General features: G+C 33.4%; 1 protein-coding gene and 1 long non-coding RNA gene across 2 annotated transcripts in view; both read right to left on the minus strand.

Annotated features, from left to right (window-relative positions):
- Window positions 1-2,401: 2,401 nt before the first annotated feature.
- Window positions 2,402-24,219, minus strand: part of LOC105331572 (chitinase-3-like protein 1) — a 48,703-nt gene continuing 26,885 nt past the window's right edge. The window contains exons 10-11 of the mRNA XM_066067612.1: window positions 2,785-3,153; window positions 2,402-2,653 (exon numbers count right to left, since the gene is read on the minus strand). Of these exons, the coding sequence (XP_065923684.1) occupies window positions 2,484-2,653; window positions 2,785-3,153 (539 nt within the window). The 3' untranslated portion in view covers window positions 2,402-2,483. The remainder of the gene's footprint in view (window positions 2,654-2,784; window positions 3,154-24,219) is intronic.
- Window positions 10,938-11,888, minus strand: LOC117684772 (uncharacterized). Its single transcript, XR_010708062.1, has 2 exons — window positions 11,451-11,888; window positions 10,938-11,189 (listed from the first exon to the last, which is right to left on the minus strand). It is a non-coding gene; the product is annotated as an uncharacterized lncRNA (long non-coding RNA).

Genomic DNA, 24,219 nt, shown 5'->3' on the forward strand with positions numbered 1-24,219 from the left:
GTTTGGTAAAGGCATATCTGAGCTTAGATTTCAAAGAAATGATGCTAAATTGGGTTTAAAGATGTCTATATTAATGAAATATGAGAAAAATTAATTACAAATCTCTTATTTATCATATTTGTCCGATAAAATGTATCCAAAATGCTTATAGTCTAAAACAGTCTTTGATATATTATAGACCTCGTCATAACAATAATAGTGGATAAAATTTACTTTCAATCAAAATTTGATTTATTTTTTAATTCAAAGTTTTGTTAGAACACCATTAAAGTCTTCAACAGTAATACTCTATCGCGCATATTTTATTACATGAAAACGCTAGTTTCCACTAATTACAAATAATTAACACTTTCTAAGTAAAAGTGCACCCACATTTAATTGAATGATCTATTATTAATGAAACATTATTGCTACACCGTGTTGAAATTACACTCGATCATTCGCACAAACCAATAAATAAATAGAAAAAAATAGACCTAGGTACATGAAGTAGAAAATTGTGTAATGAAGGAATGAATTCAAAGATTTATTCAATATAAAATGGTTTGGGCAGTTTACGCTTTATAAACTACTTCACGGTCAACAGCATTCGATTTCCTTCTTTTTTTTAATCTCGGGTTGGTATTAAATGCGTAAAGAATAGTGATAAATGCTAAAATAAGTTAGGCTACACAGCAGTCTTGCTCCTGGATATTTAAAATATAAGTGCTTAGATTTTACATTGTTTTTAATTTTGATATCGCCAACATTGCCCTTTTTATTGTATCTGGTTTGTGACTAAACCTGGTAGGTACAAATTGTTTTCGGAAATTTGTAAGGAATTTGCACTAGAGAATGAAGTGAAGTTAGTTCGATAGTTTACCAGTATTACAGATTGTACAAATCCTGTCATTTACAGGAATTCCATCCCAACTACCAATTTCAATCGGTGAACGGTGATTTGATGTTCTGAATTTCATAATAGTGGTCTCCAAATTATTTTTTCGTAAGAATACATTCTGAATACAGTTGTCTAGTAACCTTTGTTTGGTGGCAGCTGAAATCCACCTAACAGTAAAAATTGTAGTGCATTGCTCTGTCAAGATTTTAAAAAAACCCACAGGAATCTAAACTATGTCGTATAAAAACAATGCATGGATTCGCACAGTCATTATTATACATATATCGATTTGATAAATGCTTACTAGTATATACAGAAATTTGACGGGGTCAATGGAGAGGCGCAAAGTATGAACTCTATTGTTTACACAAGCAAAAGTTGAGTATATTTACCTGTTACTGACGAGTTTTGGCAATTTACAGTGCATTAATTAGATCGGTTTGATATTTAAAAAATATCGTTAAAATTCTCTATCTTAGATGATCAAATACAAGTTGTAAGTAAGAAACAATTAATATTTATTAATAAGAACATCAAATAATATTAATAATAATAATAATATTCATAACAGTTGTCATGTTGAAAATTGTGTACTTGCTGCCACCCGGTAAATTCAAAATGTTCAACATGACAGTAGATATGAGGAATAATTTCTTGACCATTAAGAATCCTCAAAACATATTACATGTATAAGTGCAGGATTCGACGTTTTGGAGCCTTTGATTTTGAGGAGCAAGATAATTTGATTAGCGATCAATACTAATTATTTAAGTGATCTCCAATTTTTGTAAAATTTCCTTTTAAGCGCGATTGAAAACATAAAAAAGATTACACCAAAACGAAAGAAATGGCTTAATATTGCACATAGAGAAAAAATTAACTGGAACTGGAATTAACTTACATTTTTATTTACGAAAGTTAATATTCTTTGCAAGTTCAAACGTTTTTCTTCGTTTTACTTTCGCTATTTCGAAATGATTCCAAATAAGCGGAAACATCACTTTTGTTTTATTGTACGATGCTAAAAATGTGTTCCAGTCCAAAAAGCAAAGAGCATGTTTAGGTGATATGGGACACCTCCATATTGTGACGTACATCCTATCGATGAAATGAAGCATAATTGTTTTTTTCCCATACGATTAAAACATACATTTTGTCATATATATTAAAATTTAAACCGCTGAAAGTATTTAGATTTTAATGTACTTTTATCTATATTAATATCGACAGGTTTCCCATGCCCCTCAACAAAACCTTGTTATTGGATTTTTACTATTTCTCAGGAATGTAAAATAATGCGACATAAAGTTAATATAACATAAAAACATAGACCAAATTTTATTTACAGGTAATTAATTGGTAATAGAACTATGTTATAAACTTGTTAAGAGTACATACAAATAATATACCGGTTTATTTTTTAAATTGGTACTAATGTAGGTTTTTAAGGCCCAATTTTTTAAATTTTTGATGTGTGGTGCGTGTATATTTTTTTTTCAGGAAGAATCTTCAATCTTATAATAATGGACGTCTCGTTTTATTATAAAAATACATCAATTTGTTCACAAATGTTTCTCTCTCAACAAACGAGGTGTCCAGAGATCTATTGGCATACCGCCAGGTTAGACCAGGTACAGGTGAGAGAGGTTGGAGAAAAATGAAGCCCAGGGTTGCAGGGCCTTACCAATGGTGATCCATGAACGCACTGTATGTACTTGGTGCAATCGTTACTGTATGGGTACAGTTTGCCTTCGTTGTTGGTACACGAGATTCCTGGAAAACGAATAGAATGTTAAAGCAAACAGAAAACATAAAGCATGCCCAATGAATTTAAATATTAATCAATTTAGATATTTAAATATTTTGATTATTATGAATGGAGTATCTTAGGTGAACCCTCTTACCTGGCGCAGAAGTTGGACACCCGGTAGCTGGGACAGCAGTTGTTGGTTTTGTTGTTGTTTGTGGTTTTGGTGTTGTAGTTGTCTGTTTTGTTGTTGTTGTTGTTGTTGATATTGTTGGTTTAGTTGTTGTTTTCATTGAGATTGTAGTCGGTTTTATCGTAGTAGGCTGCTTCGTTGTAGGAGCAGAAGTCGAAGATGGATCGCTATTGCAATTTACGACACCTGCACGGTCACAAAGTTTTGTGACACTACTGAACAGCATTCTGGTCGGACAAGATTTCGGCTGCCGTAAAACGACTCCATCCCAGCAAAGATAATACTTAGCGCAATCTGTGGGGTCCCTTATCGCTCCATCATAGGGACAGGTTCCTGTACAACGGGAAAAAATGTCTTCAGATCAAATTGTCAATGTCGAGCATGTTCTGAAGCTATAGCTAATTGTATACTGCTACAGTCATGTCGTTGTTTGAAGCAAAGAACATGCAATTACTGTTAGCTCAAATTAGTTCAAACGTATTATAAATTATATCGTTATATTAATCATATGTGTGATTTTAAATATTGTACTCACCATTGAGTTAGAATAATACGTTCTTGAAAACTTTCCTCCCCATGTACTAGTATATAAAGTACTCTTATTATTATTGAAGGCATAAAATTTTGTGTATCTATATTAGTTGCAGTTTTAGGGATAAGTAAATTCCAGACCAGTAACTATTACCAAAATAAACTGCTGTCATTTTTATTATATGAATTAATCATATAAGACGTATGCATTTTTGGATCTTCCCAAAAAGGAAATGAATTTATAATATATAAAATTACATTACACATCATATCACAAGTTAGTATGCGAATTCAATAAACATGACTGAACGCCAAGATTCACAAAGAATTACATTTATTTTCTAAAGACTATCAAAGCGTTCAGGAATCATTTTGTGCAATTTGTACTGGCGTCCGACTACGGCTCACACTCCGAATCAGCCGGCCAAACGCATGTACTGTGCTGGACTGAGAAATGAAGCCCTAGTGGGCAGTCGATCTCTTTGGCAACACCGTGGACGCATTGGTAGAATTTGGTGCAGTCTGTGGGATGAGCCAAGTAATGTGCACCTCCCTCACAGGAAACTGGCAAAGGAAATGATGGTCATTACTTTTCATACACATTTTTAGAACGGTATTTACAGCTGTGTTCGGGTATTTTTTGATATGTGGTGCGTGTATATTTTTTTTTCAGGAAGAATCTTCAAACTTAAAAAAATTTAACTTCGGGAAACCATACGCAAATAAAATTTAAATCTACTTTACCTTAGTCTTATACATGTATTATAATGTTCCGAATATTTCATTGTATCATTTTCAACTTCTGTTATAAACTGTTGGAGATAGTTAATGCAAAGACGAACTATCTTTTAAGATATACTAGTATAAAAGTAACCCTGAATTAAGTGTGGTGCAATCGACACTAAACTGCATACATAAATAGTTTTACCTGTATTTGCTGTAGTAGTCGTAACCATTGAATTAGTCACAGAATCAGTTTCCGGATTTCCAGTGTATGTAGTCGTTGTTTCTGGTTTTGTGGTTAGTGCAACAGAACTTGTTTCTGGGTAATAGGCGGTTGATGTAGAGTCTTGGGGGTTACTACATTTGTAGGAAACACAATCGGAGCAAACATCAAAGAAACAAACGTTAAAATTCTCCTCTATGTAAGTTCGACAGATAAAGTGAGTACTGTCGAAGGTAAAAACTGTTGCACCAGTTTGACTTTGTTCCATGCTTATCAAAGAGGCACAAGCACGCACGGTGGGGGCTGTATACCAACCAACAGTGTTGCTCAAGCAAACCTGGCCTTGCTTATGTTCAATAATTTGAAAAGGACGTTGTTGAAATCTCTCTGTTTCTTGATAAGATGGTTTCACGAGACTTAGTAAAATAGCTATTATCGGTTTCATTTTCTCCTCTAAATGTACATGCATATCAGAAACGCGGAATATGCAGCTAGTAACTAGACTTCCAAAGAGAATTATATGGTACGTGATCAATCGTAGAGCGCAGTTTATTAAAATTGATAAGCCCCTTATTGATTTTTCAACAACACAAAGAATACTTCAAATTTCAAATCAATCCAAAATTAGTTTCCGGACATCACCGAGTCTCTCTATGTGAGGAATATCAAACTATTAAGTGTGCGCTTACTTAACTGTTGGTGTAATGATGTACCCCCCCCCCCCCTTTTTTACTTTTTATTTTATGACAATAATGTTTGATGACACAGTCTTACTTATTGTTTCATCTATGACAGTGTTCAATGAACTATACTCAGTCAATGACTGTAATATTTCGTTATTTTGTATGAGCTTGGAGCGGGTTGATATTTCTATCAAATAGAGTCAATGACTGTAATATGTTTTTGTACCAGGGATGGGGTAATGGTAATTTGTAATGGTAATTGAGTGTAATTAATTACAAATTTTGATGTAATTGGAAGTAATGTGTAATTGGCCACCTTTTCAAATACATGTAATGGTAATTTAATTAATTACTTTCAAAAAAAGGCATGCAATTCCAATTACTTTTCAATTACTTTCAATTACACACTGATGGACATATAACTATTGAGCTGCCCACTACCCATTTTTCCCCACACAATGGTACGTTAGGTCAAGTTCGAAGAGTAGTTAAAATGCATTGAACTATTATTATATATATCATACTAAATATTTTTCAAAATGGATTTTTCAATGATTCAATATTCAATGATAAGTTTCCCAAATGTATTTGATGATTTGTTTGATCTCTTTTTTCTTAAAAATACTTATTTCCCTTCTTATTAGAATAATTAGTGTGTCAATTATCATTGAGTTAGTTTAAAACATCACTGTTTAATTTACAAACAAAATCAGTGTTATCGAAATTATATAAACTATCAAGTCATGCTTTGTAATTGATAGCCTAAAAATACACAGAGGTAAAATGTATGGCTTCAAATGGGTTTAAGTTTTTGATGCCTAACATGTCCACAGGTTGTGTTCCCTTATTGCTAATATTTTGATAATTAGGTAGAGAACAACAGGTGTGAAGTGTTTTGATAACAATTATAGTCTGCTCTCTACCCGAGATTAACCTGTACATTGGCATTGTATTTCCAAAAGAAAAATCAAAGTACTGAAGAACTGACGGGAGTTGATTTTTTCGATGTTTATTTATTTTAAAATCAATGATATGTTATTTTGCATGACAAGTACATGTAGTTTCTAATTTGAATTACGCACATTTTTATAAAATGAATTTTTTAGACTTTTTCGACAAGAATGTCGAGAAACCTTCATATGAATAATGTTAAATAATATTTAAAGATAAAATAAATTCAATCAAACTATGTATCAGTGATAGAAATATTTGTCAAAAAATTGTATGGATCCAAGCAATATTGAACTCTAGTCTCGTTCAACCAAACGCTCGGCTGCACCGTAAATCTCCGACAAGGATTTACGGAGACAGCTTAGCGTCGAGTTGAACGAAACTATATTGAACTCTGGCGTAGAAATACATACGACTACAAAAATATTAAATTTGTTCGTACCATTTAAAATCTGACTATTTTCAAAGTATTTATAAATAAATTTCCTTGAAAAACAATGCTTCAGCATACATTACATCGAATTCATCAATTATGTTCAAGAACTAAGTCTTGTCAGCAGCAATGATTTGTGCTGAGGTCCAAACACTGTTTCACTTTCGGTTTGTCTGAGTAAAATCAACTCCCAAAAATAGTGTTTAAAAATGTAAAGGAGAAAGTTTTTAATAAATTATAGTTTTGCATGCAAGAAATACTTTAGTGGACATGGTAGGTGTAGGTTAATGAATATGACTTTTAAATGTTTATTGAATATCAGGGTGTATGGGACACCTCCATATTGTGAATACCAGTACCTGCGTTTTAAAATAAACAATAAAAACCAAATATATATTTTTTCTTTCCAAAAATTGTAAATAATTATCAGAATAGTTAGCAAATTCTCTAACAGTGAAATTATTTTGATTATGAGGAAATTTATTCATTTTATAGATAAACCTCCTTAAATGTTTATATGTTGTATATAAATCATGGTTTTAGTAAATTTTGATGAAAATGTAATTTGTAATTTAATTAATTACATCTGCAAAGTAATTGTAATTTAATTAATTACATTTGAAAACTCTTGGTATGGTAATGGTAATTTAATTGAAGAATTCAAGCAAGTAATTGTAATTTAATTAATTACTTTCCATTGTAATTGACCCCATCCCTGTTTTGTACATTGTGGTGATTTGGAGCGGGTTGATACAGTACTCATACACACAGAGCTTGATATTAAATAGTTAAATGTATGCAATTTGTTTTTACGTAATATTTTTGTGTTATGATATAATAAAGAAGTTTAGAATATGAGTGGTAGTATTTGTAAACAATGTCGAGGAAATTCGGACTGTGCACGAATTCGTTTTCACGTTTTATTTCATCTTGATTGTTGATACAGATGATATTATTCAGTTGTCCTTATGCTATTGCTAAGTCTTATCTATGTTAAATAATGTTACCTTTGTTATAATATGGCCGGAAAATTGCATGTATATGTACATGAGCAGCCACATGTTTTCCTGCCTGCTCGCTTCCGGTTTAGCTTGATGTCTATAAAGTCGATAAACTTATGCTTGAGTATTGATAATTAAATGATGTTAATTCTTGAGTTAACATTGTGTATTGTTAAAACTATTGATTGAAAGTTGTTTGGTATATTTTATACTTAATGTTTTGATTGTGATCTATTTTTATGTTACGTTGAATACTGTGAATGGAAGTTGTTGAAATTATAAATTTATCGATAAAGAAGTGCGATTTCCAATATCACACGTTACGTGGCGCTAGTCCAAAAGCGATTTTTTTTAAGTTATCCTATCACATATCACTATTTTGATCACATGATCAATTATTGATTTTTGCCGCTGAATGTTTTGATCGTTTGCTGATTAGTATAAATATCGAGATTTATCGTCTGTTCTTCACTTCTGACTCCTTGATTTTTAGAGAGCAGTTGGTACGTTAAGTCGTTCCAATTTATTTATTTATTTATTTTTTATTTTATTTATTTAACTTAGGGATAAATATTTTTATTTATTTATATGATCGGAATATCAACTATGCGGTGATTTAACTGCGAGTTGCTATTTCCGTGATTTTTATTGAGTTAGTAGATTTTACGGAAATTCTTAGATTTTTAATTTGATTGAAATTGGTTAAGATTTTAAAGTATTTTTGATTGAGAATTAATTTTGAACAAGTAGATTTATCTAATTATTTTTGGCGATTTATTTTTGGGAAATTATTTTCTTTAGTAATATTTTTCTTTTGAGATTTATTGAAAAATCAGTTATAGGAATAAACCAATATTGTATATCAAAACAGTAATTTAACTGTGATATGCATCTGTGGTTCTGTTTTTGTCTATATAAGTAGGTTAAGTTTAACCATAATGAACAATGCAGTAATTTAACTGTACGTTCATGTTTTGATTTTCCATGAATTTCAATAAATTTTCTTATTTAATAATATGTTGATAGGTTAACCATAACGGTGAACCAGTGAGTAACTTAACTCATTTCACCAAATGGCACAGTAAATCCTGTTTTGCTTTTAATCAAATGTCACGTAACGGGATTATTTAATAAAAGTTATTCCCCTTTGCCCAACCTTATATTTTTGGGAGGTTTTTAAATGAAGGTTCTGGTGATACATTAATGATTTTTAATTTATTAATTATATGTGTAATTAAGGTATGAATGAATGGGAGAGGGTAATTATAATTATAGTATTACATATGTTGTGTTATTGAATAAATCTAATATTATTATCTTGAATAAATCTTGATTATTTAATTGCATGAATTTAGGAGTTCTGCACAGATCCGACTGGTATTGACTTTGTTTATAAATTTTTCGTAATTTCAAATATCTTAAAATGCTGCTGCGCTACATTAAAGCTTAATAGGTTAGCGATAAACTACAGCTACCCGTGAGTATTACAGTGGGATAGAGGTGTTCATACGTTCATATCTTTCATTAATAATTAGAATCTATCACGCGTCGCCAATATAAGTAAACTACTTACATGCTCATAATCAGATCGATTTTATAAAAAAGAAAGCCAACCTTTGCAATACACCATCAAGCACTGATAGGGATTAACAAACATTAATAAGCAATCAGGCTTTGGGTAATGCTAAATGTAATGGTAATGCATTGCAATGCATTACATGTTTTCAAAGTAATGCTAGTAATGTGTAATGCCACAAAATTAGCATTACAGGTAATGGTATTGTAATTCATTGCTTTCCAAAATCTAGTGTAATGCTGGCATTACATGGCATTACTTTGCATTACTATGCTTATTTATGCATGTTCACTTTAAAAAATGTGATGAATAAATTGAATTTGATTAACTTTATTATAAAGAAGAAAGAAATAATTCTTGAAATAAAAATATTTTAATTGTATTAAAAAAGATTTATAAAATTTCCTTTTTAAATTGTTCATATTATTAGATATAACAACACAGTTTCATAACATTTTTATGCACCATTTTTATGAGTGTTGTTTTTAATAGTTTTAAATCATTTAAACAATTTACACCAATTAGTTTGCACTTCAATAAAGATGTGTCAACAACACACTATGGCCCCCAGGATAACCTAGGTATCAAAACAATCTACTGTTATAAGAAGTGCTAAACACCCCAATCCCCTTCCCTACGCCATGTCCCAATAGAATAGGGGACAGACAATGCACCTTTAAGGACAAAATATATGCACTGTCCATCCATGATGAAAATCAAAATCACTTCCAATATTAAAACCCATTTGAAAATAACCCCCCTCTCTCTCTCTCTCTCTCTCTCTCTCTCTCTCTCTCTCTCTCTCTCTCTCTCTCTCTCTCTCTCTCTCTCTCTCTCTCTCTCTCTCTCCCTCTGTTGTACATGTATATTAAGTACATTAGTTTGGACTGATAGAAAATACAAGATTCGTGTATTTTTTCTATTCTTTCACTTAATATATCCTAAGATAAAAATTGTCAAACAATCTTTCAGTCCCAGCTTCCACTGCACCTGTAGAACGTTTATTTAGTATAGCTGGGAAGATTTTCAAACTAATAGGATGCAGTTAAAAGATGAAACCTTTGAAACTTTGATCATAAAGTGCAACAGCAATCTTTTGTCTTAAAGTGTCCTCAGCATAAAGAAATCCAATTAAAATATATTAAGAAATATGACGGGGAAAACCCCTCTGTCTATAAATTAATACAATTAAGTGTCCAAAATTATAAAGATTTGTGTTATCTGGGGAAATATCTCTATTTAGCTTTTTAATAACCGCAACATTATTCCATAAATTGTTTTCTATTATGCACGAATTCTGTGTCTCTATATCATATCTGACATTGTATCATGCCAAATGTCTATACATATCTTTTTACTTATGTAATATGTTGTTCATAATGCCACAAGATTATTATATATTGAGCAAATAAAGAATGACTCTTGTATATATAGTCATTGAATTTGAACCTGATACTGAACATGAACCTGTAGATATGTTAAAGAGTGTTTTATATTTGAAACATTTGCAAAAACTCTTTATTAGCTTTACTTTTTTAAAACAAAGTAATGGTAATGGTAATACATTACTTTACTCATGTCATGGTAATGTAATGCATTACTTTAAGAAAAATCAAGTAATGGTAATGGTAATTTAATGCCCAAATTCATGAAGTAATGGTAATGTAATGCATTACTTTACAATGTAATTCGCCCCAAGCCTGTAAGCAATATATGTATTCCATCCTAATTATTTGTAAAATTCTTTCCGAAACCTGCATTGATTTCTAAATGTTTAGAATTTCAAGATTCAAATGAGTTGAAATAATGTTTGAATCAAGTCATTTTTTATATGGTGAGTCTAAAAATAGTATGTATAATGAAAAGATTTTAACATCAATGGGTCTGGAAAAACTAGCATTTTTTAACGATACGAGATTATTTTACTTGCAATACCCAAATCATGAAATGTCCTTTTCTTTCCGTTCAATTCAAATCAATATAGACTAAGAATGAATAATGGACGTCTCGTTTTATTATAAAAATACATCAATTTGTTCACAAATGTTTCTCTCTCAACAAACGAGGTGTCCAGAGATCTATTGGCATCCCGCCAGGTAAGACCAGGTACAGGTGAGAGAGGTTGGAGAAAAATGAAGCCCAGGGTTGCAGGGCCTTACCAATGGTGATCCATGAACACACTGTATGTACTTGGTGCAATCTTTACTGTATGGGTACAGTTTGCCTTCGTTGTTGGTACACGAGATTCCTGGTAAACGAATAGAATGTTATAGCAAACAAAACATTAAGCATGCCCAAGTTCTAGTTTTTTGGTGGTTTTTTAATTTAAGAAGCCAATGATTTTGCATACGCCTTAAATCGTCATACATATATACTTTCCCATATTTTACACGCATTATGGCCTCTTTTCAACTTTAAATATTTAAATGAATTTAAGTATTAATTAAATATTAATTGATTTAAATATTTTGATTATTAGGAATGGAGTATTTTAGGTGAACCCTCTTACCTGGCGCAGAAGTTGGACGCCCGGTAGCTGGGACAGCAGTTGTTGGTTTTGTTGTTGTTGTTGTTGGTGGTTTTGGTGTTGTAGTTGTCTGTTTTGTTGTTGTTGATGTTGTTGGTTTTGGTGTTGTTTTCATTGAGATTGTAGTTGTCAGTTTTATCGCAGTAGGCTGCTTCGTTGTAGGAGCAGAAGTCGAAGATGGGTTTACGACATCTGCACGGTCACAAAGTTTTGTGACACTACTGAACAGCATTCCGGTCGGACAAGATTTCGGCTGTCGTAAAACGACTCCATCAAAGATAGTACTTAACGCAATCTGTGGGGTCCCTTATCGCTCCATCATAGGGACAGGTCCCTGTACAACGGGAAAAATGTCTTCAGATCGAATTCTCAATGTGGAGCATGTTCTGCAGCTATAGCTAATATAATTGTATACTGCTACATGTAAAGAACATGCAATTACTGTTAGCTCAAATTAGTTCAAACGTATTATAAATTATATCGTTATATTAACAGGTCGAGACCACTATATTTTGTGATGTCGGCATAAGTTTGCATACTAAATTAGCCATCTGTTTACTTTTATCGACAAACCAATCAGGTGAATGAGTTGCAAGGCATTGTGGCTACTACAAGTTTCAGTGTATACAAAGCGTATTGAAAATATATACCATTTTGAATTGCCCTTGGGAAACTCATTTTGAATGATTTTTCAGAATTTATGAATTAATATGGACAATTATGTCTGAACTTTAATTTCTATGCTCACATTTAAAAAATATTGCATATGAGGACTTATATCAACCTATTTAAATACCCCATTGTCAATGTTCAAAAGAGAGGTACGTCCTATAGAATTAGAAGCAGCGAGTACCGTTTTTTCACGTGATATCCCATATTTAAGACAACATTATTAGAATGCGCGTTGATATTTTCTTCAGGGACATTCATCAGAATGCTTAACGGACAAAATACTAAATGCTACACAGCTTGCGCTTCTGCGTTTGTATATTTGTGCATTTCTACTACCGTGGCTATTCACGTATGTTAAAAATGTAGTTACCTGTATTTATTTCTAGTGCACAATGATAAAGTCACCAATACACAACTGTGCAGTTTTTTCTTATCAAAACCTATTTGTACTTGTATGCGTATGTTTGTCAGTCATTTGATACTGATCATTTTTGAAGCAACAATTGATAAACTAAAACAACAGTATTTTTCAATGTGAGCATGGAACAAAGTTAATGGTACGTAATCTTTCCTTTTTTACCTTCTAAAGTAAAAATCAAGATGTACAAACATTCCGGCAAGCAATTAAATATTGTGAATAAAACAGACAAAAACCACGTGCGTCTGTTGAATCGTGAACACGTTGTAGACCGTCATGCATTGCAACTCATTCACTGGATTGGAGAATCTGTTTGACGAAAATACTGTCACGTGTTAAATAATGCTATCCATATAAGGTAGTCTACCCGACCTGATTAATCATATATGTGATTTTAAATATTGTACTCACCATGGAGTTAGAATAATAAGTTCTTGAAAACTTTCCTCCCCATATACTAGTATATAAAGTACTCTTATTATTATTGAAGGCATAAAATTTTGTGTATTTATATTAGTTGCAATTTTAGGGATAAGTAAATTCCAGACCAGTAACTATTACCAAAATAAACTGCTGTCATTTTTGTTATATTAATTAATCATATAAGACATATGTATTTTTGGATCTGCCCAAGAAGGAAATGAATTTATAATATATAAAATTACATTACACATCATATCACAAGTTAGTATGCGAATTCAATAAACATGACTGAACGACAGGATTCACCAAGAATTACATTTATTTTCTAAAGACTATCAAAGCGTTCAGGAATCATTTTGTGCAATTTATACTGGCGTCCGACTACGGCTCACACTCCGAATCAGCCGGCCAAACGCATGTACTGTGCTGGACTGAGAAATGAAGCCCAGGTGGGCAGTCGATCTCTTTGGCAACACCGTGGCTGCATTGGTAGAATTTGGTGCAGTCTGTGGGATGAGCCAAGTAATGTGCACCTCCCTCACAGGAAACTGGCAAAGAAAATGATGGTCATTACTTTTCGTACACATTTTTAGAACGGTATTTACAGCTGTGTTCCAGTAATTTTTATTTTGCCTTTTTTATTAACAATCAAGTGAAGTTTAATTTCTCTTGTTTTTGTTTTATCATACCATGATGTGGAAAACCATTACAATTTTAAATAAGACTGTTGATATTGCGTATACTTTGTGGTTTTTTTTTTTTTTACCACAGATTGATAATTTTGGAAAAAGCTAGTAATTTGAAATAAGACTGCTTTACCCGGTGTCGATTGAGTTGTTGGGCTCTGAGTTTGCGCCGCAGTGGAGACCGGTGGTTGAGTTGGACCACTGGTTGTTGGCGCCGCATTGGAGGCCGGTGGTTGTATTGGACCGCTGGTTGATGGTGCATTTGTTGAGCCTACATTGCATTCAACTCTGTCGGCATGGTCATAACCGTTGTACTTTGTGGTGAAGTACTGTCCATCGGGACACCCTTTAAGCTCACCAGCACCGTTCCAACAGTTATAGTACTGTGTGCAGTCCAGGAGGTCGGGATGATGGAGGCCATTTGAAGCAGTTGAACAAAACCCAGAACCTTTCAGGGACAACAGTATACTTCTACTTTCATCACACGTCACAAAAATAGAAATACATATCTAAAACCATGCTAGAACAAGACAGTATTCCCAATACCCTAAGAATAAAAAGCCCCGCCTATTGCGCGTAACAACAACCAACCACAAAACTGCATGATATATTACAAAATAACATAATATTATATTGTATGATATAGTATGATAAAATATAATAAATTATGATATTGTATCATATGCTATTGCTTTACATGATATTGAACTATATATAATATGGAATTGTATCATTTAATGCAATATATTTTGATACAACATTGTTTCATATCATATGATACAGCCCAATTGAAGAAGGAAAAAGATAACAGTTTACAGTGTATAGACAACTAAAGCAACCAAACCCGTACAGACACTGGTGGAACTCGATCACTTCTGTAGTTTTTTAGTCTGTTCAGATCCATGGTGGTGGTTTACTTACTTTACGAGTTCTCCTTTCGTGTGTTCATCAATTTGCACGCGATTTTCAAAAACGGTCCGTGTAGTTGTTTCATACTGTTTCATAATAACTGTAATGTTATCTAATTCACCAAAAGTTTCATTAATTTTTTTTTCAGATCTAATGTGTTGTGTATTGTGCTTGTTTTTTTATGAATCATAATCTGTTAATAGCTAGTTGTTAGTTAACGTGTTAGATACGTATTAGTTGATCACGTTTTCACATTGGTGCTTCTATCTACAACATGCGTATTTCTGAAGACTAAAGTGTGTTAACATTAATTAATCCTAATAACAAATGCATGTTAAATTGCAAATTTCTTACTTTCTCCTTTACATTGTACTTTCCTTAACTTGATTTTAAATTAAATTTTAATTCAAAAATTGAAAAATTAATTATTTTTTTCTTTTTAGAAAATTGCAGTTTTTTTAACCGAGTACCTGCTTGTACGATTAAATATTTATTCTTACATGGGCACTTTAACGTTATTTTCATTTTGTATGATTATGCTAACCTCGCTTGTCCCCCAACAGTAAGTCATTTGCGTCATTCGTGAAATGTGTACATGTACGTTACTTTCGGTTACATTTGATTCGCAATGTAAATAAACGGACACTATATACTAATATATATCTCAAACATTGTTTAATTGCTTTTGTCGTTTCCAGAGTTTCTGTCGTGTCCTTTGGATCCTCCCAGGAACAGAAATCTTCTTCGTCTTTGTTTTCACTCTGGTCCTGAAAATAATACCTGTATAACTCTTCTGCAAACCCTTCAGTTAATGTAAGAATTTTTCGTATTTAAACGCACTACATGATTTTTTAAACATTTCAACACCCATCAAATTTGCATGTTACGATCGTATCGTTACAATTTCGAGAGATGATTCCTAATCATAAATTGAATGTAAATAGGTAAACCGTATACTGTATGTCCTACCCAAGGCTGACATGGGATCTGAAGAAACTGTGATTTGTCCGCTTCCATTTTGGAATACATATGAGTAGACTGATCACCAAGAGATGAAAACAGTAAAAGACACCAGCTGGTCTTCTAAGATTACTGACACTTTACCATGGCAATATGGACTTTCCTCCAGGGATAGAAGTACGGGTTCTCAAGGTTATCATAGTTCGATCGGATAGTGACACTGATCCCCCGATGCTTCAATAATGCGCTTCCAATTTTAGCACGAATGTATTTATCAATGTGTGTGAGAGAGAGAGAGAGAGAGAGAGAGAGAGAGAGAGAGAGAGAGAGAGAGAGAGAGAATGTTCATTGAATGTGAATGATTATACCCCCAAAAAGGTATCCAAAAATGTCAAATCATTGCTAGTAGTTGTTTACTTTCATAGCTCAATAATACCGATGTACACATTTTGCTTTTTTGGTAGAGAATCAGCATCAGTGTTTCTCTGATCTTTGTTCACTCTCATTTCCAAAAACATGGGGAAAAAAATACATAAAGTTCAAATATGTGCATCAGCATCGATATCAACCTTCCTGAAGATAACAAGCAAAAATGGTAAAAAAGCAAAACCAATACAATACTAGTGTTAAAAATTGGATTTCTAAGCTGCAGGACTGTAGCTCACAGTCTGAAAAACATCCAAATTTTGTCAGACCAGGAGCTACAGACCAGCAAGTACATGCACAGGGGCGAAGACCGTTTTAACATTAATTTCAATGTAACCATAAATAAAGAAATTAAAAAAAATCACAGGATGAATCTCTGCCATTCCGTCAATTGAAATATGACTGAATGGTAACTGAAAGGTTACTGAATGGCATAACTATGCCATTCAGTCACCTTTTCAGACCATTCAGCTACCATTCAGTTAACTGAATGGCAGAGATTCATACTGTGAATCTTGCAATATGCACCGCATAACGGACACCAAAATTCACGAAAAATTATATTTTTATACAGTATTTTGAAGTATTTAGGAGTGTTTGCTAAATGCCGTCATTTTTCAATAATTTTCGCTCTCGAGACACTGAAATCGCCACCTGTGTTTGACATGTGACCATTTTATGCTTGTTCACTCACGTGGGCATTTGCATTTGGTCAGCAGTATGAAACCATAATCAGAAATATTCACAGACGATTTTATAAAAAATGGAAGATTGACATGCTCTGAAATAGTCGTTTTTACAATTTAGCGCATCACTTATAACATTAGGGCACACGCAGAGCTACCGTTATTCATTGAATATACAATAAAGTAAAACCTTCAAACATACGCATAAATGCATGTAACATTAAAAGAACGAAATTGCTTGATGATAGAACATGTAAGGACCGCAGAGGGGGGGGGGGGGTGTCAGGAACCATACCCATAAATCTAAATTTTAGATACATGTAGTCTTATAAGAGATATATTGGTATGATTTTATAACCTTACAAATCTGACGGCGAATCGCATACCAGAACTTTATCCTTCATGACTATACGATTTTAATAATATGAACTGATATTCAGAGGATTTTTACAATTATAATTTCGATGCACAAACCCGTTAAATGAAAAGCTTTACTGCAGAAGTAATGCGCATAAAGTAGGCATATTCCAATATTAATATGTTTATTTCTATTCGGAAAGTCATGTACATATAAATCTTTATAGTTTACATAAGAAAGACAATGGACATGGACTCAATACTTGTGTATCAAGTGCGTTAAACAAGGTGTCTGCTAAAGAATTCAAATTACTTCTTAAGAATTCTAATTAAGTAATTCAATAATTCATTGCGGCTGAAAAAGGTCTCAAACATGTTTTGTACTCTAAACAATGCACTATATAAGGTGTGTCTCCAAGTAAAATTCAAACCTTTGCTTGAAAAATCTCAATTTTCATGATGTCGTTCTACAAGGCAAGTACCGATTTAACATTTCTTTTTTCAAATGCACAATACACATAGATGATGTGCATAATATTTCATATGCGAAGTCACTTTTTATTTCAGACTTTCCGATGCATCCTATTCATATTCACACTGTGCTATTTTTGTTGGCATGCCCATGCTAAACCCGTCATATTTGAGGCAGAGGATTCGCACACTGTGGGGTCACTTAACATAAATAACCCCTAAGAAGGAGCAGTGTACCGTTCCAAGGCCATCGGCAGAAAGGCTGTCCATTTAATACAAGGCCAATACCTTGAATACACCTTCTGCGTACGAAAGGAGACCAAAGTTCAAGTCTCCAACATCAGGCTCTCCAAAGACAGTCTGCATGACGAATATGTTATTGAGATTGACGGAAATGTCTTTGGATATTTTCAGACAGGAACACAAACCGGAAGTGGAGCTGCATGGAATGATAATCATTCCAGTGGTCAGGTGGGACAACCAATGGATCTTGGGGCTGGTAGCCACAAGGTCAAGCTGACGACCGTCTTCTCGGATCAGAGGGAAGACGAGGTAGATTTTATCACGCTGGACGTAGACGACAGGAATTTGGACGAAATGGGGTTTTATTGTGACAAGTTTTCTTCCGATGATATAGCTTTTAAAACGTGTCTACACAGGACAGCGGCGTACATAGTTCAAGATTTGAGCAAAACAGTTTCAAGTCGTCTTGTCCTGAGGAATCCAACGTTAGAGTTGCTGTGTTTAGCGATATAGCAGACAATTTCCGTTTAACAGCAACAATCCCTCAATACAGAACATTTTCCAATAACCGAGTTCTGATCTTCAGTGGATGTAATTTTAATCGCCCTTCTTTTAACCTCTCCAATATACTTATAGATCCGTATGGACAAACCATCACCACGAAGAAATGAAAACCGTTTTTGCGGGATCCCCAACCTACATGATCATGACTACAACCTTTTATCCGTATGTACTTGCCTTCGTTAGGGGCGTGGATTAAAATCGAGTTGGATCTATTTTGACAATAAAGTTTAGAAACGAAGGCCCTGTATTTGACCTTGACGTTTCTTATTTGGGGGAGTCCGGCCGTTATATCAGTTTCGACAGACTAAAGATTGACCCCCAAAATGAAACAACTTAAACGTGGACATTCCCAGACTACTCCTGGAGTGCAGACCAAGACAACATTCTTAGGCTTGGATTTACGTCCTCTCAAACCATGAATGTAGTCATTGATTCCATCATCCTTAAAAGTCGAGAAACTGTCCACAACAAAACCGTTGTCTTTAAAGACAACACATACATTATAGAGGGAAAAGACATTGACTCTTGGTACATGTGAGAAAATACTATGACTATCAAGTATACCAAAGAAGAATTCTAAGGTTCGGAAAATTGAGGTACAGTGTCCGTGCGTATAAAAATGAGGTGCAGGGAAAGCAGCTCTCCAGCAGTCATCTGGAAGCTGTCTTTTGCTTCCTCTTTTTGTACAGGTAAGATCATATTTAAATACTTGCGCGTTTTTAAAAAAGTTAACATAAATGATTCAGGGGGTACAAGTAAATATTATATTTTATTTTCAGAGTTTCTTGTAATCAATGTATATTGTTATTTATTATACGTTATATTATATTGTGGAGTTTTAATCGGAATGTCTTATAATTAAAATACTTTGAATAAAAGGAGTAGTCATCTGGAAGCTGTCTTTTGCCTCCTCTTTTTGTACAGGGAAAAGGGCTACTTCCCAGGTAGAGGAGGAGATAATTCTGGGTTATATAACGTGGCACAGGCAACGCCAGTGTCTGGTCAAGGACGAATAGGGTCCCGAGGATCAATTTAACCAAAATATCGTATTGGGTGAAATCATAGTACGACATATACTTAACATATACGCTTAAAGGGGCATGGTCTCGATTTTGGTAAAAAATATGTTTCCAATTTTAATGGTTGCAATGCTTCAGTAGGGCATTTTTAATAGGCAATCAAAATTTGAATGTCATTCGTTGAATTATAAGCGAGTTACAGAACTTAAAATTATTTGCTACGTAAACAAACCTTTTGTTTACATTTTGAATGTTGAAGCGAAAATTCCAGTTTTAGACCTAAATTGAATGTGTGAAATGTTAGGAACAAATCAGTTTGAAAAAGATTTTTACTGGTATATTGAACCGATGTAAACAAAACAGGGCACGAGCCTTGCTTACATGACAAAGAATTGTGAGCCCTGTATCTTGTTTGTTACTCTACGACTGACTCTCAAATTTGATTTTATCATTAAAAATGCATTTCTAAACTAGATGCTGTCATTAGACAGTAATACCCGCACCATGTGTTTGCCCCTAAATAACACTGTTTTATACCAGTTTAATTAAAAATGAAGGCTACATGCAAACTCCGGTAATACATTTAAAAATTATAATTTTCATAACTGAAGGATGAGATCCCTGCCCATATGATAATACACTGTCACATCGTGACATGAGCAGCACTTTATGTGCAATTTGGGGTAGAACTGTTTGCAGTGAATTTTCAGTTAATCAATAATCTTAACATTTTATGTCATAGGAAGTATAATGGTCTATATAATTATTACAAACAAAATTAAAAATTAAATTATGCCCCCTCCCCGTGGCGGTTGCCGGTTTTAGATTTGCTTCTGTGTGCCTACATGAACATCATCGTGTGCACAGATTTAGATAAGGGGTGGGAGTGAGGGGTCCAGACCCCCCCTCCCCATGAAAATTCGTAAATTACCAAAAATACACCTTGGACCCCAATGCTCTTACAGACATGTAAACGCTCTAACCCATTGCGCTTCAATGTTAGGTAACATTATTTGGGGGGTAAATATTTAATCAATAGTCAACATACTTTATTGTTTATCTCAATAGGAAGTATACATGTACATCACAATATGCAGGTGTCCTGCACAACCTTAAAGCTGTTATTTACCTAATAAAATAGTGCAAGTGGATTTGAAGAATAGGTCATAAAAATACATGCATGTTACAAATGACTGATCTTTGTCTGAAGTTACATACACAACACAGGTTTGCATGTCTCATTAGCGGGTACTAGTTTTACCCAGCTCTTCGATTAGATGGGTTCACGTGTATACATACATGGGTGTTGCTAAAACGAGGAACGGAAAACGGAACGGAAGGAAAACGGAAAATCTTATCTAATGTTATTTACCTCATAGATTTGTTAAGTATGCTAAAACGATATACTTTATGTACCTTTTTAATTTTTTTTGAAAGATTAGCAATATTAGATTATTTATTCAAGAATATTTATTTCCTCAAAATTAACAGTACATGCATTGACCACTATATTCTGTCCCAAAATATCCTCGATTCACTTTTTGCTGTATATTTATATATACCTCAGGGTTCAAGCGATTCTCTTTTAGAAGCATTACACATTCTCATTATTCTTTCTTTAAAACGTCCTCTCTAGCTTATCAGCTGGTATAAATACACGGCTAAAAATAAAGAAGTCTACGGGGTTTTGCATTTTAACAGACCTGGATGATGGTGTTGAAAAATTGTGCAAGGTCTTCTGAGTGACTTCCAAATGGAGAAAAGATGTCAACATTTTCCATTATAAATCGTCCAAATGTGCTGCATGAATATTTTGGGATCAACAGACTATAGTCCCAATATATAATCGGAAAATCAAACCAGGCAACGTCTAGAGCTCTCTATTCGGATCATATGTATATAGCTGCTGGAATAAACAACTGCATGCTTTGTAATGCAAACGTAAACAAAATTGCATTAATTGCTAAAAATACTAGTTTCACAAATTACTAGTTTCACAAATTACCGGGTATTTTAATGTTTACTGTATTTGAATTTTTTAATGTCGTCAGTCCTACAGTTTTTTTCTTCCATCTCAATGACACTGTATCGTCTGTATGATAAAAGATCGTCTAGAACACCGAAAATTCAATTTTGATCTAAGTATATACATGTACATCATATTTGAAAATAATATAAAAATACTCAAAACACGCATAAAACGCTTTCACTAACTGCGTACGTTACGCTAATATGCCAGCAATACCATATAACAGATATAAGTAAAAAGTTTTAGCTAATTTGCTCGTTTAATCATGTTAATGTTTCACAATTCGTATACATTTGATTTTTCCGTTTTGTATTCAACTAAAGCCGAATGAATACAATGCTATAATTGATAGACATTCATATGAATATTAATAAGATAGCAACATGTTGATAATCATTCATTAGATATAAATAAAAGATACAAAGTAAATCGTTTCTGGCCAGTCTATACCCTTTTTAAGGGATAAACGTGATAATATTTTCCATTCCGTTCCGTTTTCCGTTCCGCGTTTTAGCAACACCCATACATACATGTCTGTGTTTTCCGTATGCAGAAAAGGATTACGGTAGTTAAGATCAGCTAAAGGAATTCATTATTGTGTTTTAATTGGATTATCATTATGATGTTGACCAATTTAGGTAAGCATAATACATGTAGTAGCAGTAGCACAATATAATAAGATGCCAGCATGGGATTCCTGCCAGCATACTTACACATGTATATAAGTTCTACTTTCACTTTCTAAAGGTAATCTCCCTTTGACAGCATACTGTATCATCATCTTTTAATATTTAAATAAGCTTATCATCGTTACCTATCCTATCGCATTTGTAAAGTTTCTGTCATTTTAGTTGCAAAAGTTATTTTTTTCATTTGTCAGACTGCATGCATTGTTGAGTTGACCCCATATTGACCCTGTATAAACAATTTCTTATTAAATTTGTGTATTTCATATGTAAGTAAGTGTAGACACTTATATTTTTTATATGAGTAATAATAGGAAGGAAGGAGTATTTCTTTCTTAATGTATTATAATGCATCAAATACAATGTAGGTCATGACCTTATGGGACTGTTCTGACCCCACGAAACAGGAAAATACAAAATATCTTCTAAAGTCATTATGATGCATCAACTGGTGTAAAGTACATTTATGACCCCCAGGTGTTGTCTTTACCCCCCCCCCCCCCCCCCCCCCCAATCATTGCGCGTAAAATTGTATTGTAAGATTATGCCCCCTTGGAGACACCCTGACATTTTAGAACTAGAAATAATAATGTATTTTATCTTATTCATATGTTATACAGTAGTGTTTGATCCATGTGGGTAATTCCTAGCCTAATGATGTCACTGCTTTGTTTAGGAGACTTTACAATTGCCCCAAATAGGTGAATACACATGGCAGTGATGCATATAACATTTTGTTTATAAATCTTAAAAATTGAATTAAGCAATTTCCAAAATGTTAATGTGAATCACGAGAGAAAAAGCAATCAAGAAATGATTTAAAATTTGCCACTGTACACATGTAAGAATGTATTAAGAAGACTGAATCTTTATAAGCAGGTTAGATTGGGGGGGGGGGGGGATGAATGTGGAGTATAAACATTTATAATTTGAATCATTTATTGTTATTAATTAATTTTAACTTGTCAATGAAAACTACTTATTGATCCCAAGGTAGAAATATGACCTCTGATCGTATCTCAATAGATCATTTGTCAATTATGCAAGGTGTAATGTAATTTTTTTTAAGAATAACATTTTTTACCAGTTTATAAAAGTTTTTAGACACCCAAATTATATTTTGATTTTAATAGATTATTCGACAAGGAAGGGGGGGGGGGGGGGGAAGAGAGAACAGTTTATATTTGAGTTTGTTTGGGAGTGGGGGTTCCAAGTCATATATTTGACAATTTTTTAATGTAATTTAAAATAAGACTAAGCCATACTACAGTCATGAACATGAATAGCATAGAACAAAACACAAACTAATGCATGTACATGTATATATACATAGGAAGTATTACAAAACAGATGATTGATCTATATCTGGGTTCTTAAATTGAATCATATATCATGTACATATTATATTATTGTTTCTTTGTTCAAGGCATTTAAGATGGTATGTAGGTCATGATCCCAAGTGCTCTTCCTGAAATTATCAAATATCATAAAAACCATTGAGATCCCCACCTTAATCCAAAGATATTATTCCTCCTTAGGTCATGCAGGCGCATCAGATCATTATGGCATGTAAGTCATGACCCTAAGGGGTCATCCTGACCCCCTTAGAATCAGAAATTGTCAATTATCTTTAAATTATTGATGTTTGATGATCCTATCTCTATTTAATCTTTATTAATTATTAAGTCTCCTGAATGAAGTTTGGAGACTTATTGTTTTTGTACGGTTCTTAATACATGTATATATTCTTCATCTTCTTTTTCTTCTTTCCCGCTCTGAACTTGTTTCTCAGAGATGGCTGAACATAATTGTACAAAACTCTAGGATATGATAGGCCTGCAAATCTAGTTGTGCACCCTGGTTTGATTTTTCTCATTTTGGGTTAGACAACCACTTTTCGGGGGAGGGGGGGGGGGAGGGGGGTGTCAAAAGGGTGTGGGGTCTAACATTGAACCTTGTAGAAAGAATCATAGACTCTATTGTAAATGGTAACTTGAAAACGGACAAAGATAATAATATAGGGTTTTCATAATCATATATTGGCTGTTACTGGCAATATATAGGGTTTATTAGATCTGACCCCTGGGGTCATCCCCACCCCCCAGGAATTTGAAATTACCATATATCTCAGAAACTGTTATAATTATGACCCCTAAACCATATATATTCATGTTTCTGATGTCAAGGGGCATCAAATGTTAT

This window comes from Magallana gigas, chromosome 7 (genome assembly GCF_963853765.1).
Source record: "Magallana gigas chromosome 7, xbMagGiga1.1, whole genome shotgun sequence".
NCBI lineage: Eukaryota > Metazoa > Mollusca > Bivalvia > Ostreida > Ostreidae > Magallana > Magallana gigas.